The following is a 24,134-nucleotide window of genomic DNA, read 5'->3' as shown; positions in this document are numbered from 1 at the left end:
ACACCTTCTGCACGGGCATTTTCTAACGTGGCAAGCGTCATCGCCATTGTCATACACATGCCTCGTGCGTTTAAGAACAAGGCTGCGTGAGCAACCCGGATGCGAACAACGAGACCATGTCTTCAATAACGCCTTCGTCCGGTATGCTTTTGCCGTGTTGCTATCGATAGCGTAAGCACGTTAAGCAAAGGCAGCATCGCAGATAAGAGTGTTGCTTCAGACATGGCAGCACAGCGTTAAAACGTATTCCTTTCAACTGTCTGACTTCCTCTGTGGCTTCAGCACGTCATGAACAGTTCATGTGTAAGTCGTTTCGCATCCAGGTAATAATTATCGTCCAAAGACTTCCAAAGCCACAAAGAAACGCGCAGAGACTTCTTGCGCGGACAAAACCACAGGCTTCTTCTCCTAGGAAGGCGATCTGCCACCTGCCCAGCACACTGTGTCATGGCCCAAGTAGCTGCGGTGACGAGCAGCGGCGACAGCTCCATGGATGAGACGCAAACCGCATTTGTGACCGCCGACTGCACCGAGATTTGCCTGGTCGCACTGGGCCTAGTCTGCCTTGTGGCTCTCGCGACAGTCCTGGTCTGGTACTTGTTCTTCTACGCTCCTCCTGAACAAAACGGCGGCCGAAAAGAGGTCAACTTCACGCGACTCCTCGAGCAATCACTGACCCGATCCGTTCCACCTTGCGAGAACTTCTACCGCTTCGTATGCACCGGCTGGATTAATGGACACGCCAACAGTCAGCTCAGCATCGCCGAGACCGTGGCAAAGCAGACCATGCTGGACGCGCGGGACGCTCTCGAAGACGCCGCAAAACACCTGCGGGAAAAACAGACCGCCAGGGATTCGCTGGTCAGCGCTGCCGAAGATGACGCTTCGATACGGAAAAGGGACAATAGGACTTACGAATTCCTCAGGCGAAGACGTGAGCAGGTCGGCGAGCATTCAAGTAGGCGAAGCAGACAGCCGGCGCATGTGGAGACGAGGACGTCGAGCCATTCGGCAGTGCTGAAGGCAGCGACCATGTTTGAGTCCTGCACAAAGGTCATCGCTGAAAAGAAGTCCGACACCGAGAAACTGGCGCAGTTCATGAAGCAGTACACCAGGTTTCCGGAAGTACAGGCCCTGGACGCAGCGACACTGATTGCCATCATGGTGGAACTTTCTCTCACTTGGAAGTTGCACACCATGTTCGTGGTCGATCTCTTCGTCGACCATGACGAAGACGGACGCGTGACGGTGCACATCGGCAAGAACGACGAGCTGCTCTCCTGGCTGCTATGGCGAAACATTCTCAAGGACTCCGGCAAGCTGGAGGAATTCTTCCTGATGCACCTCGCGGCCTTACCGGGATTCCATCTTTCCGAAGCCGAAGCGCTGTCCGCCGCGATAACCGAAGCAGATTCGAACATAATAGCGGCGCTGTATGTGGATGAGGCGTCTCCGGAAGCCCTTACTTACAACCAACTACCGACGCTGGTTCCGGATGTGGGGGCGCAAGTCTGGGTCGAGGCCATCAACAAGCAAATCGAACCGCATTTCAGGGTCGAGCGCGAGCATTACGTCAAGATTGGGAACGCTGACGCCTTGAGACAGGTGGGGAAGCTGATGCAGCACGCCAAGGACGCTCTGGTCCTGCCTTTGTTTCTCGGGTGGCACATTTTGCGCCAGCTCGCGCCGAGAGCTTCTTACAAGGCGGCCACCTTTGTGTTCAAGGACAAGGAAGGTTACGTCGACGACTGTTTTCGGCGCGTCGTCGAAGTCATGCCGCTCGCTGCCAGCTACCCCTATCTGGGCAGGAAGCCGACACCGAGTGCCGAGGTGAGGCCCAATGAGCGTTCATTATATGCGCAAATAAGACGAGGAAACAGAACACCCTTTTAAAAATTGTTCATAGGTTTGAATGGCTCAGGTCTAACATTCTGGGACAAATATTTTGAATATTGAAAAATTGTCAGCCACTCTTTTGGAGATATTGAAGGTAATGGCCCATTCTTCCAATGTGTAGCGAAGTCTTTCCTTTAAACCTTTTCCATCGCTCGCACGCAGGAGTTAAGACTGCCAAAGAAAGACAATAGACGCTTTTTTACAGTAGGAAAACAGTCAATAGGAAAACAATGCAAGCCTGTCGAAATAATGTCTGCGGATTTATCGATCGTTGTAGCGAAATCTTACAATATGCGAAAAAGTTGCGTTCATAAACTCTTTCTCGTTCAAAAATGCATTTGTCCAGAATTGTTGGATATGCTGCAAATAGGATTTTGGCTCATTTGATTTGGTATTATATGTTTAACGTCCCAAAGCTACGCAAACTATGCGGGACGGCGTAGTGGAAGGCTCTAGATAACTTCGAACACCTGGGGTTCTGAGCCTGCCCTGACATCGCGCAGTACACACAAAAGTCGTGCGATAGATCCCGCCCGCGGCGGTCGCATTTCGATGGAGGCGAAATAACCCGTGTACTTTGCGATCTCAGTGCTCGTTAAAAAACCCTATACGGTGGAAATCATCCGGAGTCCTTCACTACGGCGTCCCTCATAGCCTGAGTCGCTTTGGTACATTAAACCTATAAAACCAAACTTTAAATGTGTCATAATTCTGTTCGTTGAACCATTCAAACCTCTACACAATTTTTAGTCGGGGAAACAAGCAAGACAAACACGGCCTTTTTATTACTTTTTTGCCCTTGTTCTGTTTGCGCGGCAAATACTATTCTGTGTACAAGCTACCCCGGCTGGAAGCGCTACTTCAGTGCATATGTCGAGTGCAACTTACTTCAATACTGATGTATGACAACGCAAATCTACGGCACGGCTCAGAAGTGCTTGTTGATGGGCGCGTTGAATCAGGGCTTCTAGTAACAACAAATAGCGTAAACATTGAAGACACACACAGGAGGTGGAGTTGACGGGACGAGCACAAAGTTGAACTGATTTCACTGCCTTAAACGTACCATCTTATAAAGACAGGAGTAAAAACGTCCCGAACCACTGCCTATATTGGCTGTTACTTTGAGGGTAATAAAACCAATCCAAAGTTTGCTTCCGTCCCGGTAACCTCGTCTCCCGTATGTCTTTAATGTTAGTGCATATTGTTCTTAACAGAAACTACTGTAGTGCGTAAGTTAGGCTCATGGCGGCGGCCATTTTTTAGTATATTGAAGCACGAAAGAAATGCTTTCATGCAGCCTCTAGAAACAGTAATAAAATGTCCTAGGGCTGCGCAGCACTCCTTAGAGATACCAGAACAGCAACACATTCGCAGGCCGATGTAAATGCCTTGTTACCGTAACGTATTTGCTCCGAATCATGCAGTGTGCAACACTCGAATCTTGTGTCTTTGTCCCTGTGTCTACATTTAGGCCCAGGCTAAAAAAGTTGTCAAGGACCTAAGAAAAGAGTTCACTGCCATCTTCATGAACGTCCCGTGGATGGACGACCCGACCAAGAACTCTGCCGAACGCAAGATGGACGCCATGGACGAGGTCTTGGTCAAGCCCGTCTTCCTAGTCTCCGAAGACGCGCTCGACCAGCACTATGTCGACTTCGCCACGCACGAAGACTACCTGACCACGTCCCTGCAGGCTGCGCGGTCCGCGACTAGGCTGGCTGTGAGTAGCCTGGCAGCGGGAGTAACCTCCTCTAGGCTCTCCTTCTCCCCGCTCGAAGTGAACGCTTTCTACGAGCGGGAACTGAACGCCATGTTCATCGCCGCGGCCATCATGCAGTCCCCGTACCTGGGCGACAAGGCATCGATCGCGTTCAACTACGCCGGACTGGGTGCGGTCGTGGGTCACGAAGTAATGCACGGCTTTGACGAGCGCGGCAAAGACAGGGACGCTAAGGGCCGGCTACGAGAGTGGTGGTCTCCTGCGGTTCTCGATTTCTACCACCACAAGGCTGAATGCGTCCAGAAGGCCTATGGCGCCGAGCAGGACGCCTCGGAAGAGAACTTAGCGGACTTTGCGTCTTTGCCGGCCGCTCTGGGAGCCTACAGGCACCGGTCGTACATCCAGGAACGCGGCCAGACGCCGACCTTCTTGGAGTTCTCGGGCGAGCAGGTCTTCTACTTGAACTACTGCTTCAAGCTCTGCTCCAGGGACGTCGCCGAAGGTCCGCAGCAGCGCGGCCTTTACAGCACCGACGAGAGCCGATGCAACGTTCCTCTGAGGCACTTGGTAGAATTTGCCGACGCTTTCGATTGCTCACCGCAAGACGAGATGGTTGCCTCAAGCAAGTGTTCCTTCTGGGACCTGGCTGTGGGCCAGGTTCACATCGGGGAGGAAGTGCTGACTGATCCCGAGGCACCCCCACAGGAGAGTAGTAACCGCGGGTGATTAATCCTCCTTCTATTTTAGGGTTCCTATGGGCCCACAGTTCCTATTTACCCAGAGTTCCTATTTACCCAGAGTTCCTATGTACCCAAAGATAGGTTCCTTGTACCCCGCGGTAACTACCCCCGCAGGAAAGTAGTTACCGCGGGTCATTAATCTTTCTTCTGCTCTGGGGTTCCTCTGTACCGAAGCGCCTTTCCTGTGTGACTGAAGCATGGGCAGCGCTTATGGTAGTTGGTCCTGACTGCGCTAGGACTGCGCTCTGGGTTCAACTTAATGTCACGAAAAGTTCCCGCGCCTTGTGTCATTTTTATTCGTGTTAAGAGTCTTGTGTATCAGTAGGTAATATTTTTTTTTTATTTTATTGATCGCATCATGTTAAATCAATCACGCCGTACAGCTGACTTGTTTCGATTAGTATTATTGTACCACTCTAACTACCTTCTGTGCTATTCTCTTGGAACGTTTGGACTGCATTATTGTGTGTGAGCAGAGACATATGTCGCGGACTGGTCTTATCCCTACGTGACCGCTGCTTGCCTCGCAAGTTTAGCTAGCTTAGCATGCCTGCTTGTGTACTTAGTTGTGACTGCTCGAAACCGAATAGTAAGTGTGTGAAATGAACGCGTCTGTTTACAGATTACGCGAGCTAATCTCCACTAAGCTAGTCGCTCTCATTTTGTGTGTGAAGTACTTAGAAACTTCCGGAAGATGTGTTTTCGATCGACCGCCGGCAGTTTGTCTCACTGACCTGTGCATTTCGTGCTGGGCGCTGGGTTTCTCCCGCGAATGACGTTTCATTAGTGGCCGGGTCGATGAATCGAACCTGCCACGCAAGCTTCGCACGTTTCGTGACTGGAGGCTCGCGAAAATTCCGCTTTTTTTCCTGGAATATAGAAGCGCTGTGCCGACGTCAATACTAGTACGACCTACATGGGCTTCGGTACGAGTCGTTGTTGGAATGGGTCGATTCGTACAACAAGGCGTCTCCACCTTCACAGTAATTACCGATCTTCAGGGAAGTTATCGAAGTGGAGTCATCCAAGTGTGAAATGCAAGAGTAAGGCTTCGATTGTACAGTCTTTGTCAAAAGTAACCAGGCTGCATGGTTTGCTTCTAGCTCGTACTGTGGAGCCCTTGCGACTTTCCTAAAGACCAAAAGTTGATGGAAGGTAAGAAGACCCCCAGTCCTTACCTTTAACGACCATTTCAGCTTCAGGGAAGCTGTAAATGCTCCACTGTACGGGCTAGAAGCAAACCATGCAGCCTGGTTACTTTTGACAAAGACTGTACATGAGCGCACCTGTAGTCTTGGAAAATTTGCGTTTTTGAACTCATGAGGGCATCTTGAAAACTTTGTCGACTAGCACCAAATCTTTTTTTCATCATCTTGTGAACAACGCTAACACAGGACGAAGCCTGTGTTAGCGCAGATATTTAGGCAGATATTTAGTGATCTAAATCTCTACTCCTGGACTTGGACAGGATACCCTGCTTCTAAAAGGGGATGCGCTTGAGAAGAGCTATCTTCGTTTTTAATCCCATAGAGGCATATTCGTGTTTAGAGTGCACGAACTAGTCGGAGAGGATTTTTTTTCCCGTTCATCTCATCGCAGAAACATTTCACTTTTCCTTCCGTGTCCGGCGTGGCAGCGTATCTCTATGAATCAGTAATCACCCTCTCATATAGCACGGGACGCTGTCGTCTGCACCTGACGTCAACGAGGAAAGCCACGCAGACAGCAGGCAATCCCTCTGAACCCTGTGTAGCGATGCATGTCCGTCTGCTGGCTTCCCACTCCTACTACGAGTTTTATGTTTCCGCGTGTTTTTATCCGATCAGCGCTGTTTCACGTGATCGCTTCGTAGCAACACGCGCAAGTCACGTGTTCACAGATACCTCTCAAAGTATCTGTCACATGACGCACGTCTTCCTCGAAACCTGTCACGCGAGAACGCTGGCCAGCGACATCTATCGTCTCAACCCGGAAACTGCTCGCCGTTAGTTATGCGCACGCATCTCCGGTTCCCACTGCAGACGAGACAAAGGGAACACTGGTTTCAAGCTCAGACTCACGGCCCAGGTGTACTGATCCATGTACTCGTCAAAGAAGTCCTGTGCCTGCTTATAGTTCACCATGGTGCGCTGTCAGAGGAGTGTAGAACAGTGTTGTGATCACTCTTTCCATCCGCCGATTGAGTCGTTGACATACGTTGCCGTCTTTCGACTCAAACACTCGGCGCTGGCACCACTGTGTCGCGAACGTCCACTGGTGCTGCATTATTGACGGCAATGACTAGCCATGCGAGACTACGGGCCGTCACCGCCAGCAGGGGGCGTCTGCGCCCGCTAGGCGAAGGAGGTGGGACCCCTGTGTTTGATCGGCCGTTGGCCGGCTCTGATACGTGATCCGGGTTTCGAGCGTAGATGTACATGATCCGGCGGACGACACCGCAGTGTTTATGTGCGCGGACTTGTTTTGTTGAAGTTACTTTTGTCTCCTGTACGGCCTGATGCGATGCTGCCTCCACTGTTTCTCTGGCTTCGTTTTTTGTTTAGGGCGCTGCAGTTTTTGTTTTTGCGTTGTTTGCAATGTGTCTCATTTTTTGTTTTTGCCTTCATCAATGAGGCTCGCCTTTCCTGTGGACGTACGGCTTAGGCATTGAACGCACGGCGTTCTAACACGTCATCATCGGGAAACCACACTGGACGCCAGGGCGGCTGAGTAACTTCCTGTCGACTGATGCCGCATCCGGTTGCCCCTAAAAGTCAATTCGAGTAACGCTTGCTTTTGGGCTAGTCCGTCTTTCGTGATTTTGATGAACAAGCTCAAAGAGCATAACGGAGTTAGTCGCAAGATGACACTGACGGAAGCGCCTTCGTCGGCGTCATGCTCCTTTCGTCTAGTTCGGTGTGTTCTTTATGCTGGTTCACCAAAAACACCGAAAAGGTGATTCCACATCACTATTTCGTTCTTTCTAGCCGTTTTTTTTTTAATGCGCCGGAGCATCACGAGAATAGCAGACTGTGCTTCTGCCCAGGAATAATTTCTAAGCGGAAGGAATTAAGGTAGTAGCCTCGCAAGAATTCTTGAAATTCGTGCGCTAAGGAGGCAAATTTTTGCAAAAACGGACGAAGCAAGGAAGGACTTCGTCAATTAAATTCGTTTATTTTTCAGTGCAGTTACAAAGACTACTCTGAATGGTCCCCTTGACTAAAAGTTGCCCTCAGCAACTTGACGATGGTCCAGGGGCCATAGTACAAGACAGAAGCCCAAGCAGATTATCGACATAAGCAAACACTAAAAACGGCGCACTCATAAAAATTGATAGATTATGTGCAAAAATTTTAGCATCAAAAACGCACATCCATATGAAACAGCCAGAAAAAAGGACGGCTGTTATAATACGGAAGCACACAGTGACAATACAGTTGAACTCATTTAGCAATTCATCGTCTTACCTAGGCAGGACACACCAATAAGAGTTTTCGGCACATCAGTGTAACGCGTATCATTTCAGCTGAAGTTACAAAAGAAATCTTATTCTTTCTTAGATGAAAATGACTCGTTAGGGTATTTTTTTAGAAGTGATAGTAGGTTATGTTTTGATGACTGAAACTTGTATTGGGTGCGGAAATAGGGAAGTGTCCAATATGGAAGGTTTCTAATGCATAGCACGTCTGTTGTTGGCTGTTGTAATTATGCCACAAGTTTAAGAAAATTTACAGATTCAGCGGAGGAGAATACAGCCGGTTTAACCGCTGATGTTCGTATCGAATATGTCGTATTTTGTAAATTGGATTGATCTGTAGTTTTTTGTACGCCCAACATAGCGCAAAACTTTTTTTCTGAAGCACATTGATTTTATCGGTATTTAATTTTGTTGCAGAGCTACAAGCAAGACTACAGTAATTTGTGTGTGGTAAGAATAGCGCCTGACATAACTGCAGCTTAATTTGTTCTCGTAACATATTTCTGGTAAGAGTTGTGATCCCATCATAGGTGAGAGTTAAAAGTAACACTAAAAATCGTATGCTCATATCCTAAACAAGAGCAATAACGATGGTGATTACCCTTGACTTTACCCTTTTTTTTTCTTTTATGGTATTCATTCTACATGTTTATGTACAGAAAGGATATATATACATATATATGTGTGTGTGTATACGCACAAAAAACTATTTACAGAGCACCTAGGTAGGCACTACGTGGCACAAACATGATAGAAAACATAACAGAACTAAAATGCCGGTAAGGATATACAGCGCATCAGGAGAGGAAACCAATGCGGTAAAAAGCCCAATTCTTTGTAAATGTCCGTCAAATTAAATTCTGGGCGAAACAACAGGTTCAACGTTGCGGTCTTGCATGCGCGTTTTCCAAAGGCTATGAAGTCCAGTCAGAAGAATCATATCATAGGGTTTCGAGTCAGGTTGGGAAACAACAAGGTAGCGCACACTGTAGGAATTTAGGAGAAAAATCTTTCTGTAGCGTCCTCTGCAACACATCCCAAAACAAAATTGCGTCTTTGCAGTCTATCGCGTGTTGCGCAAATAAACGCACGCTGTAGAATGCTTCTCCCAGCTAAACGGGCGCATTGTTCGAGCTGAAATTTCGCACAGCAGTAGCATTTTGTCGACCGAATTGTTTCATCCTACATTTGTTTAGGTTTATAGAACAATGTTCAATTGTTTCAGGCACATTGCAACAGCGGCAGTGTCAAGAAGACACAAAAATGTTTTTAATATCGAGCCAGTGCTACAGGTAGAGTTTCGGTGTCTAATTTATAGGAAAATGTTTTGATGAAAGGTGGCATCTTACGTACTCTCTTTAAAACATCGTGACCCATGAGCCCAAAGAAGACAGAACGATACAGTGGGGAGTAAGGAGGCATTAGCTTACGGCGGCAATCTTGATTTTAATCTTCTTCGTTGCTAAGATATTTAAGCGCTTTTTATACACCTCTGTCTATACTCCGCGAAGTATCTTTACTATTCTATATACAGCTATTGAAGGAATCCGGCGCGATTAAGAAACTAGCGCGCCGACGGCGGAAGCGGATAGGCTCTAGTGTGGATTGTATTAAAAAGCGGTGTGCCCTGCAGAGGAAATATCGTCCAAAACTTTGATTTCATTTGATTTATTTTCATGTGTCACACGTACATGAGGAGATGGGAGAAAAAGCTGCTATTATGCAGCTTCACTGGGCTCCCATCCCCTATTCAAGAGCTGAGCATCAGCTACAGATGCGTATGATATCAACTAAAACAAACAATAAATGCATGATCAATAAATGCAATAAATGCAAAAACACAGGTAATAGCAAATGTACGCAAAAAAAACTGAGGAATGATGTAACAGCACATTAGTTACGTTAGAGCACGTCCGTAATTTTACAGATGTGGAGAAAAACATGACAAAAACAACCGGTTCAGTGCACTCAATGACAAGTCCTCTACGTTGATCCCCTCATTCGAGAAAGAATACTGCATATTCGGAATGTCTGTACACAACATTTGAACACCGTAGTTGGTCCGTGACTGAGGCACAGATCAGAATTCGGGATGCCGCGTTGAATAAAAATGACGCTTAGGTCTTAAACATGCTAAGCGCGTTGGCGAGTTTGTTTCTTCTTTTTGTTGGCTTCTGGATGTTTTGCACCGGTGGTAAAGGTAACATCGATCACGTAATAGATATTGCAGCCCAAAAAGGAATACTCGTTGAAAACGGTTCGTGTAAACAAGGAGATTTCAACATTGTTTGTGACCTGGTTGGGGAGAGGGGGGGGGGGGGGGGGGGGACAGTACATTTCTCATCTTGGTTCCCCTCTTCTCTCTTCCTCCTCCGCAGACGGTGCTCCTCGTGGATCCCCAGAGCTCGGAGTCCTCGGAGAAGAGCCGCAACGGAAGCAGCCAGCGCAAGGTGGTCAGCCACCGGTACACCTTCGAGTGGACCTTCGACGAGAGGAGCTCGCAGGCACGTAACATACGCAGTCGGTGTCAAACTAAACGCGAACATGACAACCGGAACATGTTCAATGTGCGTCAGCGGCGCATCAGAGGCGAGACAAACCGCAAATACGTGCAGATTACCCAAAATTTCAGGTTTAATCAGCTGGAACGTGAACCGCAAAACTATTAGAACGAGAGCTCCGCTCCTCGCGGGACAAGATGATGATGATGAAAACGTTTATTTAAAGCCGCAATGCCTTAGTTGAAGGGAAGGCTGATCGGATCCCTAGTCCGGGACGCCGTTGGTAAAAGCCGCTGCCCGTGCTCTGGCGACGAGGGCTCGTTGTTCCTCGAGGTCCGAGCTGGACAGGGCAGAACCGACGTTTTGGATTCGGCTCGGCCCCTTCTTGACGGTTGATCGAATGGGAGCGAGAGTGTTCAACGAGCTTTTGGTCACCCGGTCCAGGTCACCCTGAAGAAGGTGCCGAGTCCATCTCGAAACGTCGGCTCTCTTACAAGGTTCTGCTCGGTGTACCGCGTTGTTTTCTGCCTAGTTGTAATGAGGCAGCTGTGCCGATTAGCGCAGACGTATACCAAATTGATAGATACCAGCTGTGATGTCAGGCCTGATAAAACTGGTCCATAGACAATCTATAAACTTTCTATAGACTCTATTGCCTTCCTATATATGTTTCCTTATGCCTAATCAACAGTCTATAGACTTCCTATCGACACTATTGCCTTCCTATACATGCTTCCTTTTGCCTAATCAACAGTCTGTAGACTTCCTATAGATTCTATTGCCTTCCTATATGTTTCCTTTTGCCTAATCAACAGTCTGTAGACTTCCTATAGACTCTATTGCCTTCCTATATGTTTCCTTTTGTCTAATCAACAGTCTATAGACTTCCTATCGACACTATTGCCTTCCTATACATGTTACCTTTTGTCTAATCAACAGTCTATACACTTCCTATAGACTCCATTGCCTTCCTATATATGTTTTCTTTTGTCTAATCAACTGTCTATAGACAAAAGTCTACTAACAGTGCATGGCCATAAATCTATAGATTGTCTAGAGACTGTCTATAGGATTTGTATTGCGTGTAGACTGTTCTCTCGGATTTGTTGGGAGTCTTTAGACTTTATAGACAGAAGTGGGGGGGCAGTCTACAGAATGTCTAAAAAATTTTTGTAAGGGAGGCGCGAGCCGCATCTGACATCACAGCTGCCATTGTGTGCGCTCAGCACTCATCATCAGCAGTCATCCGCTCAGCAATGAAGACGCTAACACGTCATTGCTCTCTATTTTTGCTTCAAGAGCGACAATACACCTTCGTTCTTGGTGTCCTGCTTTTGTACTTTGTGTCACGTAGACAGGGATCGAACCCGCAACCAACCGATAAGTGCTGAAAACGGGTATACCTAATCAGTTTCTGCACTCTGTTTTTTTTGTCCACGCAGGAGGAGGTGTACCGTCAGGTGGGCAAGCCCTTGGTGGAGAACCTCCTGCAGGGCTTCAACGGCGCTGTCTTCGCCTACGGAGCCACGGGTGAGCATCTCCAGTCGAGTCAGGCCTAGGCGCTCACGCGAGTGCAGTAGCAAACAAATGAGGGCGAGGGAAGCATGTGGAAACTAGCCTTGTGAAATGTAACAAGAAAAGTCGTACTCTCCAAAAACAAGGATGTTTACATTGGAGGACTGTAATGTACACGCTAAAACAAAAGGAGCATTGGTTTATGGAGGTTAACGTCCCAGGGCGACTCAGGCTATATGGGGGACGCCGTAGTGAAGGGCTCCGGAAATTTCGACCACCTGGGGTTCTTTAATGTGCACTGACACCGCACTGCGCACAGGCCTCTAAAATTTCGCCTCCATCGAAATTCGACCGCCGCGGCCGAGATCAAACCCAGTTCACAAAAAAAATTACAGGATTGCACGACCTGTAAGCAGTCGGCTGCTTACGAGCTCAATAAAGTTCGGGTTTTTGTTTAAAAGTTTTAGACACTAAAGAGACAATAATTGGTCAATCGAAACTCATTGAGCATTTTTATAAGGAAACGTAGCTTTTACAGGCCGGAAAAGCCCGGAAAATGAAGTACAGGTGTCGCCACCGTCGGCCGTTTTAGCAGTGTTGTGAAGACCATTTTTTTGCGCATATCTCTAAGGATAGGCTTCACACCATTCGCTTCCCAACGGTGATCACGGAGTCCTTTTCCTTCCTTGTTGGCGTGAGTTTCAATCATGTGGCAGGGAAAAGAATGTTCAATTTGTAATTCAAATCTCTCAGCAATAATACGTACGTCTTTGTCTGGCGAACAAGCATCGACACAGCGGTAAAAGAAATCTATTTCTACAAAGAATAGAAATTTCAACGAGTTGTATTCAGTTTTCATACGAATTCGTCGCTTAAATAGTCTTCCGTAAATAAAAAAACTTTTGTCTACGGGTGTAAACTGCTCGGTTAACATTTCCATTTGTGGTCAAAGTGTGTTTCCCCCTCTCCCGTTACATGTACTTTACCGTTATATGTTATATGTACTCCCGTTTTATGTACTTTCTATGACCTTCCTATAGACTATATTGCCTTCTTATAAATAATTCCTTTTGTCTGTTCATGGTTTATAGACTTCTATAGAAAAAGTATACTAAAAGCTTACGGCCATAAATTGATTGTATAAAGACACTCTATAGGATTTGTGTTGTCTACAGTCTGGTCTATAGTATTTTTCTATAGAAGTCCTGGACTCTGTTGCCTTGCTATAGATATGTCCTTTTGTCTGTTCATACTTTATAGGCTGTATATCGATGAAAGTCTAATAAAAGGTTATGATTTGTATTATCTGCTGTCTGATGATAAAAGTCTACGGACAGTCTATAGACTGTGTAAAGAAATTTTTGTACAGGTTTTAAGTGAAACTAGCATTTTTGTCATTAGAGCGCGATAATCTATCGATACAAGGCAACTTCAGTTTTCCTTGATGTTCGTTTTAACTCCTTTGCATCCACAGCGTAATGCTTGAAATTTAATCGTGCACTGCGCGAATCGCATAGAACGAATTACGCGCAGCATTAGTATTTACTGCAGGACTCTGTGCCAAAACGACGATTGAAGTATTTTCTTCTCCGTTCATACTGCGTCCCGTAAACTTCTGACTACGGCTGCACCTTGCAGGCTACTCCAGATAAAGATCAAAGGGCGAAGCGATGACAACTCACATACCTAAGCCATGCTAATACAAGAGAAGAATTTGCGGGTTCATCTTGAAACCGGGGGCTGAACAGGAGGCCTTACAAATATACTCAATGAGTTTAAATCGACGCTTAATTCACATAATAAATTGATCGGTATTGAGGTTTGCTATTGAGTTGCCATAACAAACTGGCCAGCGCGTTAAAACTGAAACCAATACTTACAGATTGGCAATTGAGCTTGCTCGATACGTTCTGTCGAGTTGCAATGCGTATTGAGTCCCTTCACTCGCTACGTTCACTGATAACGGCCTGTATCCTCGTTCCAATATGTTATCGGAACGTTATAAATTTTTTTTCTGTGGGGAAAAAAATAAAATATACAATCTAACTTTTCTGAAACATCACACATGCACTCGAACGATACGCCTTGAAGCTTCAGAGAAACGAACGCATGCGTAACTTTCGCTGAAACAAATTTGTAATCCGAACCGCAACATTTGACAGGAGCCGCTGCGGTGGCTTAGCGGTTATGGCGCTCGGCTGCTGACCCGAAAGACGCGGGTTCGATCCCGGCCGTGGCGGTCGAATTTCGATGGAGGAGAAATTCTAGAGTCCCGTGTACTGTGCGATGTCAGTGCACGTTAAAGAACCCCAGGTGGTCCAAATTTCCGGAGCCCTTCACTATGGTGTCCCTCATAGCCTGAGTCGCTTTGGGACGTTGAACTCCCTTAAACCAAACCAAAAAGTAATAATCAGAAAATGGCCATAATCCTATTTTCCACATTAGCTAGGAAAACTGCATGCGCGTATATGTGGTGAGGGAAGAGAGAATGTGGTGGAGGCAAAGACTAATTAATGGCCCCGAGATCGCTTTATTTCAATGGAGGGAGTCCCTTGGCTGCGCGGTAGAGTCGCCTCTGTCACTGTCATACAGCTTCTCACAATTACCTATAGGGGAGAAAGTGGCGCCACTCTCTATGCGAGTTTCTGAAAGCTGTTTATCTGCACCTGCGTGTGCTCAGTGATACATATTTATGTCGTACAAGTGTCCAGTAAAGATAGTTGAAGTCTAGCGGGTGTCCTGTGTGTGTGTATCTTGGTGTTGTGTCTGTTTCTTACCGCTAAGAATATGATTCCTTCAGGTCGAAATTTCCGGAGCCCATCACTACGGCGTCTTTCATAGCCTTAGTCGCTTTGGGACGTTAAACCCCACAAATCAAACCTAATCCGGAGCCCTCCACTACGGCGTCCCTCATAGCCTGAGTCGCTTTGGGACGTTAAACATCATAAACCAAACAACACTTTACGGCAAGTACCCTATCTGCCAGCACTCTGGAAACATCAAGTAACGAGTTCGTGGAAATGACATTATAACACAGCATAAACTTTCTACACCCATACAGTCACCTTCCACAAACCTATGCGCTCATGCATATCTTCCTCTTTAAGCCGCCGCGCTAGCTCAGTGGTTATGGCGCTTGGCTGCTGACCCGAAAGACGCGGATTCGATCTCGGCCCCGTGGCGGTCGAATTTCGATGGAGGCGAAATTCTAGAGGCCCGTGCACAGTGCGATGTCAGTGCAGGTTAAAGAACCCCAGGTGGTCGAAATTTCCGGAGCCCTCCACTACGGCGTCCCTCATAGCCTGAGTCCCATCGGGACGTTAAAACTCCGTAAACCAAACCAAACCTAAACCTGTCCTCCTCCTCTTCCGCACTTCTTCCAATGCCCAGGCGCCGGCAAGACGTACACCATGGTGGGCACGGACAGGAGTCCCGGCCTGATGGTGCGCGTGTTCGACGACATCTTCCAGTTCGCCAAGAACAACGACGCCACCACAAGCACCAGCGTGCTTATCTCCTACATGGAGGCAAGTGTATTGTCTACTCGGCGAATTCCAAACTTCAGCGCACTTGCGTGTCGCCACGTTTGCCCATTCGACGCGGAGCTCCAGCCGATGTGGTGATCTCTTTTCTGAAAAGTGTGTCTTGGTAGCTGGAGCGAACTAAAAGTGACCGATTCATTTACGTCGCTGGCCTCAGAGACCTCAGGGGATACGAAGCTTCTTACGCAGTGCAAACAAACACTGCCATTAAAAGTGTCGTGTTGACCGAGTGGTGGCGGTACTGGTCGTGATTTTTTTTATTCTATAAAGCGGAGTACAGATTGCAGATACACTCTAAATGCGAATACGCTTATATGACGGTAAATAAATGCCAGTGGTTTAGCTCAGCTAGGTCAGGGTATACTTAGGGAAATCAGTTTCGTCTAATGACATTTCGGTAGCGACGTCGCATTTCAGCTGGCGAAGCGAGCAGAGACGAGCGCAACGACGAGGCAAGCGGTGTGACTTCATACCAAACGGTGGCTCCGCGGCGAGGCGCGCGGTGTGACGTCATGCCAGAGGGCGCGGCGAGCGCTCGGCGTCCGCCAGCTGCGGCGGTTGCTAGGCAACGGCGCAAGGTCGGTCTCTGTGCCTCCTCGGAGCACCGCCACAGCGACATCGCAAGTTCGTGGCCAATGTAGCTTTCGCTGCAAAAGGAAGTAAGCTGTCCTCCAGCGCACTCCCTTTTACGAAAGGGAGTTCGCTAGAGGACAACTTTACTCCCTCTTAACTCCTTTTCTGTTTATAGTGTATTTGTCGCGTTCGGGTCGGGTGCCCCAACGGCGGCCTGCGGAAAGTAAAGTATTGATGGCGATCAAGCAAGAAAGGCAGGAGGAGGATGACGGAGAATGGCAAGAAGTAGACGTCATCTACATGCCCTGTGGAGGAAAAAATATACACTGTGCACGTGCACATACAAGTAAAAAGTAAATGCCTGCACGTATGGGCTCCATCGCTAGCCTTTACTGAGCGCGGCTTTCCGAACCCGCTTGTTTCTTTCATAATCACAACGTCAGGTTTTCGAAAAATGTAACGAACAGTGTGATTGTATGTAGAGATAAATAATTATTACGCTCTGTCATACAAAATAATCATCGTAATCGAGATTTTAGCCAAATATTATTGCGGTAGCATCGAAGCCTCATTAGAGAAAAGCCCGGCTGCGTCCGGTGTCGTCTGTCAACAAATTCGCCGATTGGTCGACGGGTGTATATAACATCATGAAATCGCGTGGCATGGTTAAGCAGGCAGGCGCCCTGGCAGAAGATAGGGCAGATGGCAGTTGGTAGTTGGCAGGTGCTGTCGTCACGTGACATGACCGAGCGCGGGGGCGGGCTCGGTATCAGTTGGTATCTGCGCTTGGTTGTATGCGCAGACGTTTGTTGGCACCTTCGAGTATCAGATTGGCTCGAGCTGGACAATGGAGTGTCTTATATGTAAGGAAGGCTGGTGGGAATCTGCCGTGGCTGGAATCGAACTCAGCACTTCCCACAGACGAAACACCTCCTGTAACACTAGGCCATTGTTGCCGTCACGTCTGAAGTGACAAATAGTTTCATGGCTTCAAGTAATCGTGGTTTCTTTTTCTTTCACGCCATTTGCCCTACGACGCACAGCGGAGAAATATTTCAACCGCTATGCCTTTTTTTCCCTTCGGGCTGAAAATTACAGCAGTCGCCGTCTCCATCTGCAAAGGAACCATGAACACATTCATTTTGTTCAGTACTCTTTCAGGACGACGGCACGACTTTGTGCCACAGTTTTTTTTTATTTGTTGTTTATTATCAGCATCTCTCACGAATAAAATGTAAAGCACTGAAATTGTATACGTGTACCTTGAGACTATCGTACTCGTGCGATGGAAGAGGCCCGTGCCCTAATTTCTCTCTTTTGCGCGAGCAGATCTACAACGAGAACATCCGGGACCTGCTCAACGCCTCCAACAACTTCCTCGAGCTGCGTGAGGACCCGATGGGTGGCAACCAGGTGCTCGGACTGTCCGAGGTCGAGGTCACCAACTCCTCCGAGGTGAGCATACGAGCCTCCTCTTGTACCGTTCCGTTCATCATTTAACGCGATACCGTTAGAGGGGGCGTTCAGAGGAAAAGCCTGGCGCGTTGTCGCACTAATTCATGATTGGTCGGCAGAGGCCGTGACGTCACACCACAATCAACCAGTGAGAGGGTGACGCCACTCACCGGATGTCAAGGCGGATGAGGGATGAGGGTTTGGCGCGGTGCCGGCTGCACAGCACTCGGAGCGTGTGGAATGTTTTCACTGCTCTGTGCTTTGCGCGTCGAGTCACGTGACAGGGTGAGTCACGTGGCTGTGGGGATAGAAGAGCGGCGAACGAAAGCTTAGCAGCAGTTCATTTGTGTACTAAGAAAGAGGTTCAAAGGCGAATGTGTGGGTAGCGTAATGGTGCTTGTGGAGTTACAAAGGAGAGCTAAGTGGCTTCTAAAGCTATCACATAGCCTTCCTAAGGGTTGGTTAGGAGATCGCAATTTTTTTCTATTATTTCCTTCCATCGTTTCTTTGTTCCTTCTTCCTTCCTCTCTTTCTTCCTTCATATCTCTTCTTCCTTTCTTCATGCTTCTTTCTATTCTTCTTTCTTCTTATCTCTTGCTTCCTTCCTTAGTTCCTTCCTTCCTTTCTTCCTTGCTTTCTGTTTCTCTTCCTTGCTTCCGTACTTTTTTAGTTCCTTCGTGCTTTCCTTCCTGCTTTCCTTCCTCTCTTTCTTACGTCTTACTGTTTTCCTTCATCTTTTTCCTTGTTTTCTGTTTACCTTCATTTCTTTGAGGCGCAGATTTCGACAAGTTGGTACATCATGTTTGTTCCTTCCCTCTTATTTCCTTCCTCTCTTTTTTTCTTCTTTCCTTCCTTTCTTTGCTTTCTGTTTCTCTTCATTCGCTTCTTTCATCCTACCTCCTTTTTCTGCATATATTGAACCCACCATTAAAGAACCCCAGGCTAGGGAAGTTAATCCTCAAACTCCCACCACGGCACCTCTTCTAGCTCCCAGGTGGTCGAAATTTCTGGACCCCTTCTCTACGGCGTCTCTCATAGCCTGAGTCGCTTTGGGACGTTAAACCCCATAAATCAACCAAACCAGCTAATTCCTTCTTTCGCCCCCTCCATGTCGCCTCACTGAGCGTTTGTGTCCGCAGAGAAGGCAGTGCTGCGCCTTGCCACGCAGTCATTCATTTTTACGTACCCTTTACGGAGGCTCAGTGGTTAGCGCGCTCGGCCGCTGAGTCGAAGTACCCGGGTTCGAACCCGGTCGCAGCGACCACTTTTCGATGGAGGCGGAGCGCTAAAGGCGCGCGGGTGCTCTGCGATGTCAGTGCGCGTTAAGGATCCCCAGGTAGTCGAAGTTCTTCCGGAGCCCTCCACTACTGCGCCTCTCTTCCTCTTTCACCCCCGCTTCCCTCCTTTCCCTCACGGTGTGGTTAAGGTGTCCATCGGGAAGTGAGACCGTCAGTGCGTCTTTCGCCTCCTGATAACCAATCGTTTTTGTAGCGAGAGCTACACTGCTGTAGCTACGCCAGCCGCTTCGCCTCTTCGGCATAGTCCCACTTTCGCCGTGGTTACACCGCGGCCGTGGTCGCACCGACCTTGAGCCGTTGCCTAGCAACCGCCGCGGTGGACACCTGAACCGCACCGTACTGGAAGGGAGGTAGTGGGAGTTAAAGAAGAAAGAGGGGTCGTAATGAAGAAAATGGAAGTTTTATTTGAGGAAAGGAAATTACGCAGTAACTGTCTCACATATCTCGGTGGACACCGGTCATCAGTTGGTAGAGGAAGAGAGGAAGTGGGAGTGAAAGAAGAGAAAGAGGGGCCGTAATGAAGAAAATAAAAATTGTATTTGAGGAAAGGAAATCACGCAGTAACTATCTTGCATACCTCGGTGGACACCAATCATCCGTTTGATGACGTCAGAGATTACCCAAGTAAATCATCAGTAGCATTACATGGCTTAACCACAGCGAAGCCTAAGCGTAGTCATGGCCTGTAACTCGCTAATTAATGACGCAGTAATTCGGAGAAATTCTAGATGCCCGTGTACTGTGCGATGTCAGGTGCACGTTCAAGAACCCCAGGTGGTCGAAATTTCCGGAGCCCTCCACTACGGCGTCTCTCATAGCCTTAGTCGCTTTGGGACGTTAAACCTCATAAACCAACCAACCAATCTGTCATCTCGGTAGACACCCGAACGGCACCGTACAAGAAGGGGGGAGGTGGGTGTGAGAGGAGAGGGACCATAATGAAGAAAATGAAAATTGTATTCGAGGAAAGGAAATCACGCAGTAACTGTCTCGCATATCTCGGTGGGCACCCGTCATCCGTTTGTAGAGGGAGGGAGGAAGTTGGAGGGAAAGAAGCAAAAGGAAGAGGGCCGTAATGAACAAAATGAATTTGAGGAAAGAAAATCACGCAGTAAATGCGAATCCACGTCATGGGACGAAGAGGAAGAAGGAACGCCCAGCGAAGCGCAGCGGCGAAAGAGAGAGAGAGAGAAAACTTTATTTACAAAGGAATTCGGGGCACGCCCCAGGGTCCCCGCACGACCCCACTGCACTCAAGTGTTTATGTTCCTGAGGTCCATAACACTGGCAGCACGGCCGGTGGCGATGGTCTGCACGGCCGGGTCCTCCGAGCGCAGCAGGGTCTCCCAGTCCTCCCAGGTCTTGAGGTTCTCTAGGTCCCGCGGGGGAGGGTCCGCCGGGCAGAGGGAAAGGATGTGGAGGGAAGAAGCGAAGGGTTCTGGGCATAGGGCGCAAGCAGGAGTGGGGAAGGAGGGATGATAGTGGGTTAGGGTAAGGGGCGAGGGGAGAGTATGTGTTTGTAATCTGCGCCAGTGTGTTGCGTGTCTGTTATCTAGGGAGGGGTGGGGCGGGGGGTAGAGCTGGCGAGAGGTTCTGTATGCCTGGGTCAGCTCACTGAATGAGTGCATGCGATCCTTCGTGAATCCCCGATCCGAGGCCACCTGAGCCCGGTTTAAAGAACCTCGGGCTAAAAGGTTGGCGGCCTCGTTTCCGAGATTCCCGGAGTGCGCAGGCACCCATATCAGCTCCACTTGGCGGGGCGGGGGTGCATCGGGCGAGTCCAGTATGCCAAAAGCAGGGACATGAACTCGGCCTCGAGCAAAATTTAGAATCGCAGTTTTAGAGTCAGTTAAAATATACCGGGCTTCCGTGCGGGTTATAGCAAGTGCGATGGCGGCTTCCTCTGCAGCCTCTGGGGACGTGTCTGGAGGGAGAGGTAGTGTGAGGAGGGTGGATGAAGAGGAGTCCACCGCAGCTGCTGTCGCTTCATCACCCGTGCAGGCAGCGTCCACCCATACGGCGTCCGGCTGTGGGCCGTACGCTCGATGGAGTGCCTTCGCGCGGGCTCTGCGGCGCTGCTCATGGTGGGACGGGTGCATATTCCTCGGGAGCGGCCTGATGAGAAGCTCTCGGTGAAGGGATCGTGGGATGGCGAGGAGGGTTGGGTCGTTGGCCGGTATTTTGATTCCCAGGGAGTCCAGGATATACCGACCTGTGGAAGTTTTTGTGAGCCTGATGTATTGGGCCTGTCGGTGGGCCTCCACCAGTTCCCCGATCGTGTTGTGGAGGCCCAGGCCTAGTAATCTGTCTGTGGGTGTGTTACTAACTTCACAATTCGACTCGGCAAGTTCCACTCGGCCAGCTGTAGCTATCGCGTCACTCCAGGTTTAACCTGGGCTGAACCGCAGCCAATTTTATTGCGAAAGCAATACTACGCTCATGAACGGCCTTTCGCGTAGCGGCGTCAGGTAGCCACGTTTGACCTTTATAATGACCTCTGACGTCATACCAGGGTGAGAGATGGGCTACCCAGTCGAGTCGTCGCGCAGAGGCGGCCGGTAGCCACGCGTGACCTGTAGACGCGGTGCACTGCGTTCCTTCTTTAGACGCGGCGCGCCTCGTTCCTCCCGTTAGAGGCGCTGCGCTCGCTTTCGCAACCTACCAGGCTTAACCAAAGCTAACCCCCCGCCAATTTTTTGTCCGCGAACAAGACACTACTGCGATTTGTCTCGCAGTCATTGTTTCACGGAGCAGGTAATGGTGTTACTACGTCTTTCTTTTTTCTGAGTAACAATTCTTTCTTTCGTGCCTGCTGGTTTCAAGCCACCCCGTTCAGGTGTTCACCCAGAGTTAGCAAGGTCAATGGGCTTCGGTTATCGAAGTGTTTCTCTGCTGTGGTAAACTGGTAAACTGTTTTCTTAGGAAAGGAAATGGCGCCGTATCCTCTCACATATCTCGGTGGACACCTGAACCGCGCCGTAAGGGAGGGGAGAAAGGAGGGACTGACAGAAGGAAGGAAGAGGTGCCGTAGTGGAGGGCTCCGGAATAATTTCGACCACCTGGGGGTCTTTAACATGCACTGACATCGTACAGCACACGAGTGCCCGTTCCGCCTCCATCGAAACGCGACCGCCGCGGTCGGGTTCGAACCCGGGTACTTCGGCTCGGGAGACGAGCGCCTTACCACTGAGCCACGATTGTTCAAAGGGGCAGGCGTCGCGCCGAACGGGTGATGGCGTTCCGTGGGCTCCCTGGCAAGCTGGCACCGCGCGCCTCGCCGCGGAGCCGCCGCCGCCGGCGTTTGGTATGACGTCACGCAGCTTGCCTCGTCGTTGCTCGCGCGTCGCCAGCTGTGTCGCATGCCTGATAACATGTCGGAGGATTGAAAAGGAGAGCTTGCGTGCGCCGCAGCCACAGCTGAGGCGGCAGTATGGCAGATTATCTCAAGCGGAAAAGGGCGGCGGATTCTGCCAAGGCCCCCGCGTCGACATCGGCCACTGGTTTGGTTGCCTTTCGCTCCGTATAACCTGGCTCAGCCGAGCTCAGCCACAGTCATTTTTTTTCGTGGTGGCTCAGTGGTTACCGCGCTTGGCTGCTGACCCGAAAGACGCAGGTTCGATCCCGGTCGCGGCGGCCGAATTTCGATGAAGGCAAAATTCTAGGGGCCCGTGTACTGTGCGATGTCAGTGCACGTTAAGGAAGCCCAGGTGGTCGAAATTTCCGGAGCCCTTCACTACGGCGTCCCTCATAGCCTGAGTTGCTTTGGGACGTTAAACCCCAATAAACCAAATCAAACTTATGCGATCCTAACATAGCATGTGTGCTGCCGGAAATAACAGGAATTAGCCGAGTGCCGTAGTGGAAATAACAGGAATTAGCCGAGTGCCGTAGTGGAAATAACAGAAATTAGCCAAGTGCCGTAGTATTTCTTTAAGGCGAAAGCATCGTTGTCGACAGAAAGCTGTCAGCAGAATCTTGTCAGCAGAGGTGTCACGCTTTTGACGGGTGTCCACCAGATATGCGAAACAGTTACTGCCTAACTTCCTTTCCTCAAATACAATTTTCATTTCCTTCATTATGGGCCCTCTTTCTTCTTTCACTCCCACTTCTTCCCTTCCTCTACAAACGGATGGCGGGTGTCCACCGAGAAGTGTGAGGCAGTTCCTGCGTAATTTCCTTTCCTCAAATACAATTCTCATTTCTTCATTATGGCCCCTCTTTCTTCTTTCACTCCCACTTACTTCCTTCCTGTACGGTGCGGTTCAGGTGTCCACCGAAATGAGAGAGAATTACTGCGCCATTTCCTTTCCTCAAAAAAGCGTTGCGTTCAAAGGGCAAGGCATCGCGCCGAACGGGTGGTGGCGTTCCGTGGACTCCCTGGCAGCGCTACAACACGCTGTCGCGTTCCACTCCTAAAGGCGAAGCTCAAGCGTCAACTAGCAGTTAATTACACTTAGTCATTAATCATTAATTAACCATCAATTAGTAATTTGCCATTACTTAGTAATTAGTAATTAAATTATGCGTGACGTCATTCAGTGGTGACGTCACCAGTGCCACAGAGGCAGTCAAAGTGGTGCGGAAAACGCTTTCGCCGCTACGCACTTTAGACAGTCAAAGTGCGCCCTGAATTTTGTTCTCTGCGTTCCTTAATAACAAAACATACGTGCTTCCAGTAATAATATGCCAGGAATTAGTGCAAGGTAAAGTAGATAAGTTGCTTGCGAAAGTAGCGGTAAATGCTTTCACGGCTACCTCGTACAGTAAAGAAGGTTTCTTATCATGGCACTGAGGTACCTGTGTAGTACGGAGGCGACGCCAGCAAATGTCGGGAGTTCTCCTCCTGTACTTCTCAGATTGACGCAGCTTTTGACCAGGGCCATTTATGAGATGTTTTTGAGTGCACATCTAATGGGAGTCGCATACAGAACGTGCGTCCTTTAATGCACAAACGCATTAAACGGCTACCTTTCCACCTCTCTTTGTTCGCAAATCTGTCCGGTTTCCGTCCATCCATCCACGTACCCTCCCTTAAAACCTGGTGCTGCTTAAACGAGATTCAAACAAAAATTGCCTGGGGTTTAGCGCTAGTTAAACCTTAAGTGATGCGATAGCTACAGCTGGCCTAGTGAAACTCGCTCAGTCGAACTGCAAAGTGTCTCTCGCTGCTCCGTTTCGTTGGGCGTTCCTTTTTCATCGCCCCTGGATTCACTCTCTCTCCCATCTCCACTCCTCCCCCACTCGGCTTCGCCGGCGCGCCGCTCCGCCGGCAGCTGCTCTGCACCACGTCACCAACCACGTGCCACGGCGCCGCCACGGTGGCCACGGTGCTGCCACGCTGAAGGTTCAAAACGCTAGCGTAATGTAGGTGCGCGGCGCGCACACCAGCTGCGGGCTATGACGTCCCTCCGCGCATGCGCACAGCTGGAGGAGC

General features: G+C 49.1%; 1 protein-coding gene across 1 annotated transcript in view; it reads left to right on the top strand.

Moving 5' to 3' along the window:
- The window catches only part of LOC149348889 (kinesin-like protein KIF19), a 161,260-nt gene that overhangs the window by 57,349 nt on the left and 79,777 nt on the right, over nucleotides 1-24,134 (top strand). The window contains exons 3-6 of the mRNA XM_089541010.1: nucleotides 10,195-10,320; nucleotides 11,760-11,847; nucleotides 15,223-15,359; nucleotides 17,277-17,402. Of these exons, the coding sequence (XP_089397136.1) occupies nucleotides 10,195-10,320; nucleotides 11,760-11,847; nucleotides 15,223-15,359; nucleotides 17,277-17,402 (477 nt within the window). The remainder of the gene's footprint in view (nucleotides 1-10,194; nucleotides 10,321-11,759; nucleotides 11,848-15,222; nucleotides 15,360-17,276; nucleotides 17,403-24,134) is intronic.

This window comes from Amblyomma mixtum, chromosome 4 (assembly GCF_055824585.1).
Source record: "Amblyomma mixtum isolate Tamu chromosome 4, ASM5582458v1, whole genome shotgun sequence".
Lineage (NCBI taxonomy): Eukaryota > Metazoa > Arthropoda > Arachnida > Ixodida > Ixodidae > Amblyomma > Amblyomma mixtum.
This window is presented reverse-complemented; position numbering and strand designations above follow the sequence as displayed.